At 40.8% G+C, this 14,080-nt stretch overlaps 1 protein-coding gene across 1 annotated transcript in view; it reads right to left on the bottom strand.

Annotated features, from left to right (window-relative positions):
- The window catches only part of prim2 (DNA primase subunit 2), a 104,899-nt gene that overhangs the window by 15,895 nt on the left and 74,924 nt on the right, over positions 1-14,080 (bottom strand). The window contains exons 11-12 of the mRNA XM_021580908.3: positions 2,306-2,432; positions 1,933-2,015 (exon numbers count right to left, since the gene is read on the bottom strand). Coding sequence (XP_021436583.3) covers positions 1,933-2,015; positions 2,306-2,432 — 210 coding nt within the window. The remainder of the gene's footprint in view (positions 1-1,932; positions 2,016-2,305; positions 2,433-14,080) is intronic.

Below are 14,080 nucleotides of genomic sequence, written 5' to 3' on the forward strand. Positions count from 1 at the left end.
TAGATGCCGTTCAATTGGTAACAAACATTTATGTCTTCGTCTAAAGTAATCTAAAAGTAACAGAATGTAATCAGATTACGTTACCGAGTTTGGGTAACCCAAAAGTTACATTACTGATTACAATTTTGGACAGGTAACTAGTAACTAACGGATTACATTTAGAACGTAACCTACCCAACGCTGCTCACAAGTGAAACAAAATGGATCTATTACCGGGGTGATCATATAGCCTACCTCAAATTCTGAAATATATATATATTTTTAAATGGCCCGAACAACAATGCATTGGCAGGGCAATTCAAGCAAAGCCAATATGCGGTGATAATGTATTAGGCCTATAGCTGGTATGGGAATAATAATGCATTTTATTTTGTAAGGTGGTTTCTTGCGTCAAACGCAACATTTTCAGTCACCTTGTCTGAAGGACAACTGGATAAACAGGTTAATGTTAAGCCCTGCATATTTTTTTTCAAAAGTCTCATGGAATGTGGGACTACAATGAACACCACACATTGGCTGCTACTATAGGCTGAATGATAGAACAACTATTTCCATGTTCAAATGTTATGGGATGCATTTTCTACATTGTTTTTGTAGGTAGGCCACTCTGGTAGGCCTACATTATGATAAAATAGCCAACGTGGCCTTCTTGACCACTTAAAACTAACTTAAAGCAGGAACAGCCTCAGCGTACATAGTAAACGCACTCTGGAAATTGCAACACATTGTTCAAGTTTGCACTCAGCAGACCTGAAATCTGCTCAGTGCTGAACATTTTTTGAGGGAATATTGGACATAAGTGTGTCGTGTACTGGAAAAGGGTCTATATTCCCTAAACTTAGTTAGGCAATTACATCTATCAGGACACTTCCAAATGACATTGGAAGATTATATTTCTAGATTATACTGTGGGCTGTTAGGCTGCGTGTATATGTTCTTCATATGAGACTTTGAACAGTGAACTTTATGGCCCAATTAAAAAGGGGACCATGAATTAAATTAACGTCCTGAAGGTCCATAACTCCAAGAGAACGCTACGGCAAGACCTTACAACTTCATTTCATTACCTGCACCATTGAACCCAGTTTAATGTGTTGAGAGAACACATTGAAAGTGCTTAAAAAGAGCACTTGAAAATATCCCCCGATTCATTTTAGAAGACACAGATGCTAAGGCGGTCAAAGCTGTAAACTCACTGAGCTGAGCTGCTCATATATAAAACCTGGGCTCTAGGCTGGAGCACTGCAGGTTTAAACTACACCAAAAATATCAATGCTAAAAACACTCACATACCTACCAAATACTACTGACGGGGCTAATGATCTCTGAGGAAAATTGCATCTAAAGTCAACTGAAGAAAATTTGATTTGAGAAAATTGGTTAACCCTGTATGAACTAAACACGTCCATGTTTCTGGTATATAAAAATGTCAACTGCATTGTTTTACTAAGAGCTGTGAAAAAGCAATTAATTCCTCACTTTTCTTAGTGTTATAATAATCTGTCAACCTTGTCAAAAGTGTGATGACAATCTACATTTTGCTCTGTACTGAATACATATTCTAATCTATACTTAACTTTTAGAGAATTAAACTTTCTTCCTTTCAAATTCCATTTCTGGTATTGTTATGGAGCTTAAGGCAGACTAAGACAGTTTGACTTTTGTAAAAATGTTGGTGACACTGTACTGTTCATTTTACGTCAGTAATGTGCGTTTGTTTCTTGCCATCTAGGACTATTTATCGTCAGTAAAAGATCATTACAATAGATCACCAGGTTAAACTACATTCATCCATACAAAGTAAATCATGTAGATGAGACTGCCTGAACATATTAGTGACAACCGCAGTCAGTTAATGTTGCATTGTTCCATGGGTTAACAGAGCATCTGAGAGAACAGAACAGCCTCAGGCGTGTTCTGGGCCTTACCCACCTGACTGATGCCGCTGGGGGAGACCTTATAGGACTGCAGCTTCTGCTTCAGCAGCTCTGGGTCACTGTGTCGGAATGGACACCCTGCAACCACCAGGTCATAGAGAAATTAGGCATGAGAGAATGGCAGGTATTCACAATAAAAAAACATTTTTTGCATGGGTCAAACGATTAGACATTGAAATCAAAACACTGCCTTGCATTTGTTATGGCTGGGTTCATAGGGAAAATTGCATCCATACATAACCTTTTTCATGGAGCAAATTTTCACCGGTATCACTGCTATCAAGCTATAGGCTTAAAATGCTAATAATGATAAAAAAGGGCTCATCATGTGTGCAATAACCATGTATCTCTCTAGGTCCATGACTCACCGTGCTGGTCGCCTTGGCTGGGTGGGTTTGACAAAATCACCTTCATGCAACTGTAAGGGGTGTAGTCAGTGCGCTTGCCTTCCTTCCCGAACATGTGGCGGATGCTGTAGGCATATGCTTTGTCAAACTGCAAGGCAAAAAGAGAGCGAGAGAAAAGAGAGGTGAGACATGGGGTTGTAGTGAAAGAGGGCAAGGGAATGGAGGGAGGAATGGGGGGTGCGGGAGGTTGGGGGTGAAAACAGAGACGTTGTCGTACATCATGTCGGTGGCGGCAGGGTGTTTTCCGCCATGAAATATTGAGCTATTAAAGGGAACCTGCTGCAGAGGTGTTTCCAAACTCCAGACAGCCGTTACTGGATTATGGGTAGTGTGCCCCCCCCTCTCCCTCTTCCCTGTTACTGGCTGCACACCTCTTCACATATATGCTGTGATCATTTGTCAGAAAGGCGTTAACATAAGGAGACCAAATTAAAGCTGTAAAAACGCCAATCACACAGTCACATTACAGGCCCATCCACTACAGACAACCCGTTATTGGAAAGTTCCTATTGAATTGTGTACCCATTGTTGTGGATGGTACAATCAAAACCATCAATCCGTGTGAAAAAAATACATAGGCCTATAAGACAAACACATATGGGGAAAAAAGTGCTCAGAACTCACTCAGTTGAATAATTCAAGAAAACCCAACTAACCGCTGATCCACTGAAAATCAAAAGAAGCATTCAACAGTGACAGCAGAACCTCTGAAGCAGCGTTTCACAAACTCAGTCCTGGGGACCCAAAGGGTTGCATGTTTTGTTTTTGCCCTAACACTACACAGCTGATTCAAATCAAAGCTTGATGATTAGTTGATGATTTGAATCAGCTGTGTAGTGTTAGGGCAAAAACCAAAACGTGCAACCCTTGGGGTCCCGAGGACAGAGTTTGAGAAACCCTTCTCTAAAGCATCTGAATCTTTCCATTCCATAGCCACAGCTCTCCTCCTCTCTGCAGGCAGACCTACTGTCGATACCACCACCTCAGAGGGTCCGCCTCCTGTCCTGCTCCAAAATATATGGCATGTGCTTAAGAAACCATTACAGTGTTTGCGTTCGATGGGGGTCACTGCATTCAATCTCAGCGGTGAACTCAATTTACCAATCATATGTACTCTTGTAGCTGCTCAAAAGGGAAATACGGCCTCCCCCTGACGGTAAAATCAACAGAGGGCTGCGGGAGAGCGAGAAAACATTAATCACGATGGTACTCATCATAATCCATTACAATTGCAATAAAACCCCTGGACTTGACAAGGTGACCAGCTGCATCGTGGCAATCTCAGGAGCGATAAAAACTACTCACCAATCATATATTAATTATATGGTGCTCCTAAGGATTTAGGAAGCCGTTTCCAGTTTAAAGATCACAGCCTACTGTATTAAAATTGTTCTAGGAGCGCTTGGTCGGTGCTTTGACATTTGTGTAAAAGTTTCCTGTGTTACTGCTATTCATGCATATTAATAAGTGACAGTGAGCACGGAGAGTTTGACACGAGAACAGATAGTTAAGGGAAGGACTTCATCTTTTTTTTGACAAGTACATCTACGAAATCACACAAACTGTGAAGTTGGTAACTTTGATTGAAAGACCACTGTTTCCGGATGCCTACTGGTCCATCCAGTCAGAGCCACTCACAAGGAGCCGAGCTCCAAGGACAACAATGACATTTGTTAGATAAAGCCAGTCTAATTACACAGTGGCGTAGCTATTGAGTGTCAGAAGTGCCAGCAATTCAGTGCTCCGCTGAAAGACTGCCACACACGGAGCCACTGCGCACCCCACTTCTTTTATAACAGTAATTGCAGTATTAATGTCAACTGTTTCCAAAGTAATGTATGCAAATGCTCATTGGAGGAAGATCATTGTTTTTCCATCACTGATCTTAAATTCCAGCTGGAATAAATTGGCAGCACGCTCTTTTCTTTGCAATTGCATCTCTGAAGAGTGCCAAATGTAATTTTCAAACAGAGTCCAAACTGATTCTACATGTACAACCTCGTGAAAATATCGGCAGTAAGACACCCACGGGCGGGTGGTCCCTAAATGATATATATTTTTAAAAACACGTGGCGCCAAATGAACGGTGAACAACTGGCAGATCGACATTCGGTGCGGTGTGCGCTCCCTTACGGAATGTAATTTCAAAACCTGAGAGCTGCTATTCTTTCCAGTGTTTGACAGCAATATGTAGGCTAGTTGAAGTGAGATTGATGTAAGGCATATCTGACGCTAAACTGTAACCCGTAACTGAAAAGCTAGCTAAACCAATAATGAATCACAATGGAGACATTTTGCCATTTCCTAATTTATTTCAATACCAAAAATGCCTCAAAGCAGTCAGATTATGTTTTGCACACCTACCATAAACAACAAAAGCAACATGCAGGAAAACGATGAAGCTCTCATTTCAAAGCTTTATCAAAACACATCCCAAGAGGTAACAGATCCTAAGAAGTTGGCTTCAATGTGGAAAAATTGAGAAAGAAAAAAAACATACAAGCCATAGTAGCGTGCAGCCGGTACTACTTCATTTAACCCCAAGCAGTCCTTCATTTCTACTGAGGGTTTTGGAAGAGGCTGTGTGAAAACTACAGAAAGCAGCCAGAGTGAGAGGAAGTAAAGCATGATGACACGGCTGTTGGATAATGCAGTGTCTGCCCTGTGGGCCTACTGTACAGCCTGCTAACATCTCCAGTCCAACACACATTGGCAATGGTGTCAAGAGTAGAAAGGAGAAGAGGTGTGTGTGTGTACACAAGCCTTGCCGTGGCTCCTCAGAGACAGTCCATTGTGACTGATGTGGCACTAGGACTAATCCATTTGATGTGTAATGCCATTAAAGCATGTTTCATTTTAAATCACCACTACAAGCCTTATGACTAAGAACACCTTGTCAAATAAAGGGTGCAAACCCAGGGCAACATTGAAAATGAGGGACTCCACAATGCATCATGGCTCATCCTAAAATGCACATTTGTCTGCTATTGCAGTTAATAAACATGCAGCCTTCAGAGACCATTATATTAGTGGGTTGGGTAAATAGCTTGAGGATACAAGCTACATACATGCTACATAATTGTTAGGCACTTCCTGCCTATATGGATGACAAATACATGTAGTCTAACATTTTGGGAACTGTAGGCAATAGACTGGCTCTGGATTTAGTTGGAAAGCACAGAGGATATTGGATATATTAATATGTAAAGTCTTCTTAAAATCCATACAATTTTAATCCAACTTCAGAAAGGTTTCCAAGCCCACAAGTGGACTTTACGGCAGAAGTCTAAGCAATCGCCATGTATGTTCAGAAGCTTTGTTTTTTTCAATACAGAAAGCCTTTTCTTTCAGTGTCAGGGTGCGAACAGAGCACAGCTCTTCCACCTTTGTCTGGCTGTGTGAAATGTATCAAGAGCAGACAGCAAAAGTGAGAGCGCTCCAAAGACTAATGCTTCGGGAGAGGCATTAAGCATAGAACTAGATGGAAACAGAGATTACATCCTGGGAGTGACTTGAATAATAAAAACCTGTAGCACCTTCAAGGAGCATTTAAATAGTTTGGAAGGGTTTAGCATGCAGCCACTCACGTACAGATTCGCCAGACACTCAATGTTCCTGGGTCAATTACCTAATTACCCGGTTTCAATCAAGGGCAGTGAATGAGAAACTATTAAACTACAGAAAAACTAAGTGCTATATGGAGGACCGAGTCATGAGGAGGAGTGGAGGGAAAAACAAATAGAACTGCTATAATAGGAGTTTCTGGTCTCAGTGTAGGATAATGAAAATAAACAAATACCTACATCTAAATACCATAAGATCGAGCATATTTAAATTTTAGAAAACACTAGCGTTTATTTACTATGGGCCACCAGTTGAACGGGATAGCCTACCTGTCATGCATGGGTATACAGAACTAGTTAAAAAAAGTTTGGACACACCAACTAATTCAAGGGTTTTTCTTTATTCTTACTATTTTCTACATTGTATATGAGTAGTGAAGACATCAAAACTATGAAATAACACATATGGAATCATGTAGTAACCAATAAAGTGTTAAATCAAAATATATGTTATATGTGAGATTCTTCAAAGTAGCAAACCTTGAGTAGCCTTGATGACAGCTTTGCAAACTCTTAGCATTCTCTCGACCAACTTCATGAGGTAGTCACCTCAAATGCATTTAAATGAACAGGTGTGCCTTGTTGAAAGTTAATTTGTGGAATTTCTTTATTTCTTAATGTGTTTTGTATGTTGTGACAGCAGATAGCCCTGTGGTAAAAGACCAAGTCCATATTATGGCACGAACAGCTCAAATAAGCAAAGAGAAACAACATTCCATCATTACTTTAATATATGAAGGTCAGTAAATCCGGGAACATTAAGAACTTTGAAAGTTTCAAGTGCAGTCGCAAAAACCCTCAAGCACTATGACGAAACTGGCTCTCAGGAGAACCGTCACAGGTAAGGAAGACCCAGAGTTACCCCCGGTGCAGAGGATAAAATTATTAGAGTTAACTGCAACTCAGCTTGCAGACCAAATAAATGCTTCAGAGTTCAAGTAACAGACACATCAACTGTTCAGAAGAGACTGCATGAAATCAGGCCTTCATGGTCCAATTGCTGCAAAGAAACCACTACCAAAGGACACTTACTGGGACTATCATTTGTTTTTCAACAGGACAATGACCCAACACACCTCCAGGCTGTGTAGGGGCTATTTGACCAAGAAGGAGAGTGATGGAGTGCTGCATCAGATGACCTGGCCTCCACAATCACCTGACCTCAACCCAATTTAGATGGTTTGGGGTGAGTTGGACCGCAGAGTGAAGGAAAAGCAGCCAACAAGTGCACAGCATATGTGGAAACACATTCCTCATGACGCTGGTTGAGAGAATGCCAAGCTGTCAAAGGCAAAGGGTGGCTACTTTCTAGAATCTCAAATATAAAATATATATTTTGATTTATTTAACACTTTCTTTTGGTTAATACATGATTCCATGTGTTAGTTCACTATTATTCAAACATGTAGAAAATCGTAAAAATAAAGAAAAACCCTTGAATGCGTGTCCAAACTTTGAACTGGTACTGTTTTTACAGTTGAAGTCGGAAGTTTACATACACCTTAACCAAATACATTTAAACTCAGTTTCACAATTCCTGAAATTTAATCCTAGTAAAACTCCCTGTTTTAGGTCAGTTAGGATCAACACTTTATTTTAAGAATGTGAAATTCCAGAATAATAGTAGAGAATAATTTATTTAACCTTTTATTTCTTTCTTCATATTCCCAGAGGGTCAGAAGTTTACATACACTAAATTAGTATTTGGTAGCATTGCATTTAAAAAATAGTTTAACTTGGGCCAAACATTTAGGGTAACCTTCCACAAGCCTCCCACAATAAGTTGGGTGAATTTTGGCCCATTCCTCCTGACAGAGCTGGTGTAACTGAGTCAGGTTTGTAGGCCTCCTTGCTCACACACACCTTTTCAGGTCTGCCCAAACATTTTCTATGGGATTGATGTGATGGCCACTCCAATACCTTGACTTTGTTGTCCTTAAGCCATTTTGCCACAACTTTGGAAGTATGCTTGGGGTCATTGTCCATTTGGAAGACCCATTTGCAACCAAGCTTTAACTTCCTGATTGATGTCTTGAGAAGTAGCTTCATTATATCCACAAAATTGTCCTACCTCATGATGTCATCTATTTTGTGAAGTGCAGTTGCAAACCATAGTCTGGCTTTTTTATGGAGGTTTTGGAGCAGTGGCTTCTTCCTTGCTGAGCGGCCTTTCCAGTTATGTCGATATAGGACTTGTTTTACTGTGGACATAGATACTTTTGTACCCGTTTCCTCCAGCACCTTCACAAAGTCCTTTGCTGTTTTTCTGGGATTTATTTGGACTGTTCGCACCAAAGTACGTTCATCTCTAGGAGACAGAACGCGTCTCCTTCCTGAGCGGTATGACAGCTGCGAGGATGAACCAAACTTGTGGAGGTCTACAATTGTTTTTCTGAGGTCTTGGCTGATTTATTTTGATTGTCCCATGATGTCAGACAAAGAGGCACTGAGTTTGAAGGTAGGCCTTGAAATACATCCACAGGTACACCTCCAATTGACTCAAATGATGTCAATTAGCCTATCAGAAGCGTCTAAAGCCATGACATCATTTTCTGGAATTTTCCAAGCTGTTTCAAGGCACAGTCAATTTAGTGTATGTAAACTTCTGACCCACTGAAATTGTGATACAGTGAATGATAAGTGAAATAATCTGTCTGTAAACAATTGCTGGAAACATTACTTGTGTCATGCACAAAGTAGATGTCCTAACAGACTTGCCAAAACTATAGTTTGTTAACAAGAAATTTGTGGAGTGGTTTACAAACAAATTTGAATGACTCCAATCTAAGTGGATGTATACTTCTGACTTCAAATGCATAGAGCCTTGCAAAAGTATTCAGACCCCTAGGTCTTCTTCACATTTTATTGGGTTTCATTGGGTGAGATTAACATGAATTTAATTGTCATTTGTTTGTCAACAATCTACACAAAATACTCTGCAATGTCAAAGTGGAAGAAAATTAATGATTTTTTTTTTTTAAATTAGGATTTAAGTTGAATTCCTCTCCCAGTGTCTAGTGTAAAGCAGGTTTTCCTCTAGGACAGAGGTTCTTAAGACTTTTAAGCTCGAGTCCCAAATGTGAAATGTACTGCCCTCGAATGACCCAAATTAAGAAGAAATAGTGTATGATTCTAAATGTTTACTCATAACTCGTGACCCACCTCTCACATATTTAGGGCTCACTTTGGGTCCCAAAGCATCGTTCAAGAAACCCTGCTCTATCTATGATTTTGCCTGTGCTTAGCTCCTTCTCATCTCTTTTTTACCCTGGAAAACTCCAGTATTTGCTGATGACAAGTATACCCATACCCTAATGCAGCCACCACCATGCTTAAAAATAAGGAGCCAGTTACTCAGTGATGTGTTGTGTTTACCCAAACTTAAGTATTACTTTAGTACCTTGTTGCATGTTTTGGAATATTTGTATTATTTTCACTCTACAATGTTGTTGATCAATCCTCAGTTCCATCCCATCACAGACATTGAACTCTGTAACCGTTTAAAAACATGAGCCTATATAGTCGCTGAATACTTCTGCAACGATAGTATTTTGTGTAGAAAACACTTAAATCCATTTTAATCCCACTTTAACACAAAATGTGAAGAAATACAAGGGGTCGATATACTTTTGCAAGACACTGCAAGACACTAAGGCAGGTACTCAACATGGAGGTTGGAACAAAGCAGAAACAAATTTCTATGAAATGACAAGCAAGCACACTGACATAAGCCAAAACAATGTTTGTTCTACTGCTCATCACACAAATGCAGAATAAACACATTTTGTAGGTGAAAAAATATAAATGACTGGAACTGTTAATATATCCAATTAGTACAGTGTATTGGCTAATCCAGGCCTAAACATCAACAGCGTTAACTGCTAGCAAGTACCCCCTCCTGATGGTTCAAATTGATTTAATGTGTTAATTTCTCACTCTCAAACACAACTTTAAAGGTAGACTCAGTGACATGACGTAGATGCAGAAAGTAAACAGCATAACGGGTACATTTTCGCAACAACTAAGAGCGTTTGACTTCCGGCGCTGACAGAGATGGCCGCCTCACTTCGCGTTCCTAGGAAACGATGCAGTATTTTTTATTTTTTTTAACGTGTTATGTCTTACATTGGTACCCCAGGTAATCTTAGGTTTCATTACATACAGTCAGGAGGAACTATTGGATATAAGAGCAACGTAAACTCACCATCATACGATCAGGAATACGACTTTCCCGAAGCGGATCCTCTGTTTTGCCCACCACCCAGGACAACGGATCGGATCCCAGCCGGTGAACCAAAACAACGACGCACACCCTAGACCCACTCCAATTTGTTTACCGCCCCAATAGGTCCACAGACGACGCAATCGCAGCCACACTGCCCTAACCCATCTGGACAAGAGGAATACCTATGTGAGAATGCTGTTCATCGACTACAGCTCAGCATTTAACACCATAGTACCCTCCAAACTCGTCATCAAGCTCGAGACCCTGGATCTCGACCCCGCCCTGTACAACTGGGTACTGGACTTCCTGACGGGCCGCCCCCAGTTGGAGAGGGTAGGTAACAACATCTCCACCCTGCTGATCCTCAACACAGGGGCCCCCACAAGGGTGCGTTCTGAGCCCTCTCCTGTACTCCCTGTTCACCCACGACTGCGTGGCTATGCACGCCTCCAACTCAAATCATCAAGTTTGCAGACGACACTACAGTGGCTTGATTACCAACAACGACGAGACAGCCTACAGGGAGATGAGGGCCCTCAGGAGGCTGAAGAAATTTGGCTTGTCACCAAAAGCACACAAACTTTTACAGATGTAATACATGTATCACTAGCCACTTTAAACAATGCCACTTTTATATGTTTACATACCCTACATTACTCATCTCATATGTATATACTGTACCCGATACCATCTACTGCATCTTGCCTATGCCGTTCTGTACCATCACTCATTCATATAGTTTCATGTACATATTCTTCATTCCTTTACACTTGTGTGTATAAGGTAGTTGTGAAATTGTTAGGTTAGATTACTCGTTGGTTATTACTGCATTGTTGGAACTAGAAGCACAAGCATTTCGTTACACTCGCATTAACACCTGCTAACCATGTGTATGTGACAAATAAAATATGATTTGAAGCGCAAGGCTCAACTTCTCCGCTACTTTGGTTCCGTGAATCCCACGCTGTAACAGCGTGAATCGAACCCGTGCACATGCCCAGATACTGTGTGTGACTGAGAGCGAAGTGTTGCATCTCGCTCATCTCAATATCTGCGGTGTTGCTTGTGGCAACTCCATTTTGCTGAGTCTACCTTTAAGAAGTACAAATAAAAACAAGCAAGGTCTGTGTTACCCATTGTCCTCAAAGTTATTAGTCTTGCAAAACAATGCACAAAATGTTTTCTAATCCAAGTCTTAACTTTGGAAAGATCATCGGGGTGATAAATATGCAAAAATGTTTCAAAACCCAACTGACATTTTTAGAACTTTTGATGGCATTACATTGCAGATAAACATTGTTAAATCAGATGTTATGAGACAAATGAAGGCAGTGTAAGAGCTATAGTTTTCATGTCTGATAGGCTTTGGCCATATCACTTTCACCCATTGTGTTTTCAGATTAGCTGCGATGAAGGAAAGAAGACAACGAGAAGAGGATGCTACTTCAGAGATGATGTGCCCTTGACAACCACGAGTAAAATAATTGGACTCTGATCAAATAAGACCAACTCTTTCGATATTGCTGCATAAATAGATTTAACATTGGACACAGAATTACTTTCCCACTGGAGCAACTCAAGTAAAGCAGCTACATCAGTCAAGGGCACATTTCTTCAGCGTTCAAACCTTCACAGATCTAGAAGCAGTGAGTCCCACCCACTTTACACCCTGCCACCCTTGAGTGTCTCCTCTCGCTGTCAATTAGTGGTGGGAAGTCATGGAGGCGCAGGTGGGTTTTGTTGAGTAAACAGCGTCTAGGGCAGCCAGGTAGAGCTGCTTGATGGAGGAGGCCTCGTTGGTGCTGTGGACTGTGATGTCTCAGGAGAAGGGGAGTGCTCTAATTAAACCAGCAGCTGCTTTGCAAGTGTGTGTGTGTGTGTGTGTGTGTGTGTGTGTGTTGCACGTGCGTGTCGCGTGTATGTGCGCGCAGGTGTGTGGATGAATGGTGATACTATACTACCGGTCTGAGCCTATTATCTCTGGGCCGATCCTGCGCTTGTTGAACACCACATGCCTTTTTTTGACATTGGCAAGGGGACAGCGTTTTTACCATAAATTATACACCGCTTACTGCCTGAAGGTAACAGATCAAAATACACAGTAAAGTAGACCTTGGTAGACAGTAGAAAAATAGAGGGTAAGATTGAGAGGACTACCCAACTATTTAGCACAGCTATTCTGCACAGTAGTGGTAGAATATCTTGCCACTAATTGGCACAGAACAACCAACCACTCTTACTATGCATAAGTGAACATAATATCAGGATTTGCATTCCAAGTATTGGGCCTACACAATTTTACACTGCAATAGGCATGAATTATCATCCTTATACCAAGAGCGATGTCGAAAAATTCGAAATGCTTCTCAATTAGACGCAGTCTGACCATTTACTTGAGCAGAGAAAGATAGTAGGGGCTGATCAATGAGGCTAAACTGTTGGGAGTGAAATTCCTACACGTAGCCTAGCTCTCAAACATCCCATCAGGCTTAGACTGAAGTCTGGAGACCTTCCCAGGATACACTGCGGCAGAAAGCAACAGTAACTTAGGCAGAATCTGGCTGTGCTGGGCTGTTGCTGCACACCAGTGGAGAATATTAAGAATCCTGAAGAGGGGTTGGGTTAAATGCGAAAGACACATTTCGGCTGAATGCATTCAGTGGTGCAACTGACTAGTTATCCCCTTTCTCCTGGTGGACTCCTTAGGCTGGCTGTACAGAGAGCTGCTTCTGCCTCCTCAGCCCTCTGTCTCAGTGGTCATCCTTCAAAAGCACCCCTCAGCACTTACAGCTCCGCAGAACAAAGCCTAGTGATGCATGTGTTTTTAAAGTTTACATTGGTAGAAGAGAAGGAAAAAAAAGACTGTCAATGTTGAAAAGCTTTGATGACAGCAGCTCTGCAATTTCCTGAAACAATCCATTGTTGTTTGCCCATCTATCAAGCCATCTGTCCATGAGCAAACGCAAGACTAAATTCACTACACAAACGCAAAAAGAAAAAACGTGTAGAATAAACGTTTTACAGTAATAAACAGTCATTAGGGTCTAGCCTGGAGTTGCATACCAATTGATAATCTATGCTCATCTCTTTTCAAACCAATTTCATTACACTTCCTGTGAATGATTCAGAGAAAACCAAACAAACACATCTTGTAAATTCCAATTACAGTGCCTAGTGGGGCTACACACCCCTTGCACTGTCTCCCCATTTTACTGCCTTAAAATGACATCAAAACATTTATTACATTAGATTTTTCCCTCTACAGATGTAGTACACAACCTACTCCACACTTCCAAAGTGAAAGAAGAATTAGTTGTGCAAAGTTGGTAGAATCTTATTCAAAATGATTCACAGCTGTAATGGCTGCCAAAGGTGCTTCCACCAACTATTAACTCTGGGGTGTGAAGACATATCCAATCAAGGCACTATGGTTTTTTATTTTGTATTAATTTGGAAAATGCTATCTAATTCTTTCACTTTGGAAATGTGGAGTAGGTTGTGTACATCAGTAGGAAAACAATTTGAATTCTAGATCTAAAATGTGCATGGGAGGGGGATTTGTAAAAATGATTTAACTTCGAAAAGCAAATAAACATTTATTGGAAATAAATCCTTTGATTTTACCATTTGAACACAGAGTGAAATGTTGAATAGGTTTTATAGATTTGTTGGAAAAAACACATTTATTCCCTTTTTAGATTTCATTTTAAGGCAGCATAATGTGATAATTGTGCAAGGGGTGTGTAGACTTTCACTAGTGACTGTATAACTGAAGAATATTTGATTTGGGAGGCGTCGGCAAAGTAACTTGAGTCTACTTCAGGTGAGCAGGAACTAAGAAAATAAGTCCTATAGATTTATGATACGCATTTTTACTCTGACTACATA

Source organism: Oncorhynchus mykiss, chromosome 23, assembly GCF_057628025.1.
Source record: "Oncorhynchus mykiss isolate SJ-2025 chromosome 23, ASM5762802v1, whole genome shotgun sequence".
Lineage (NCBI taxonomy): Eukaryota > Metazoa > Chordata > Actinopteri > Salmoniformes > Salmonidae > Oncorhynchus > Oncorhynchus mykiss.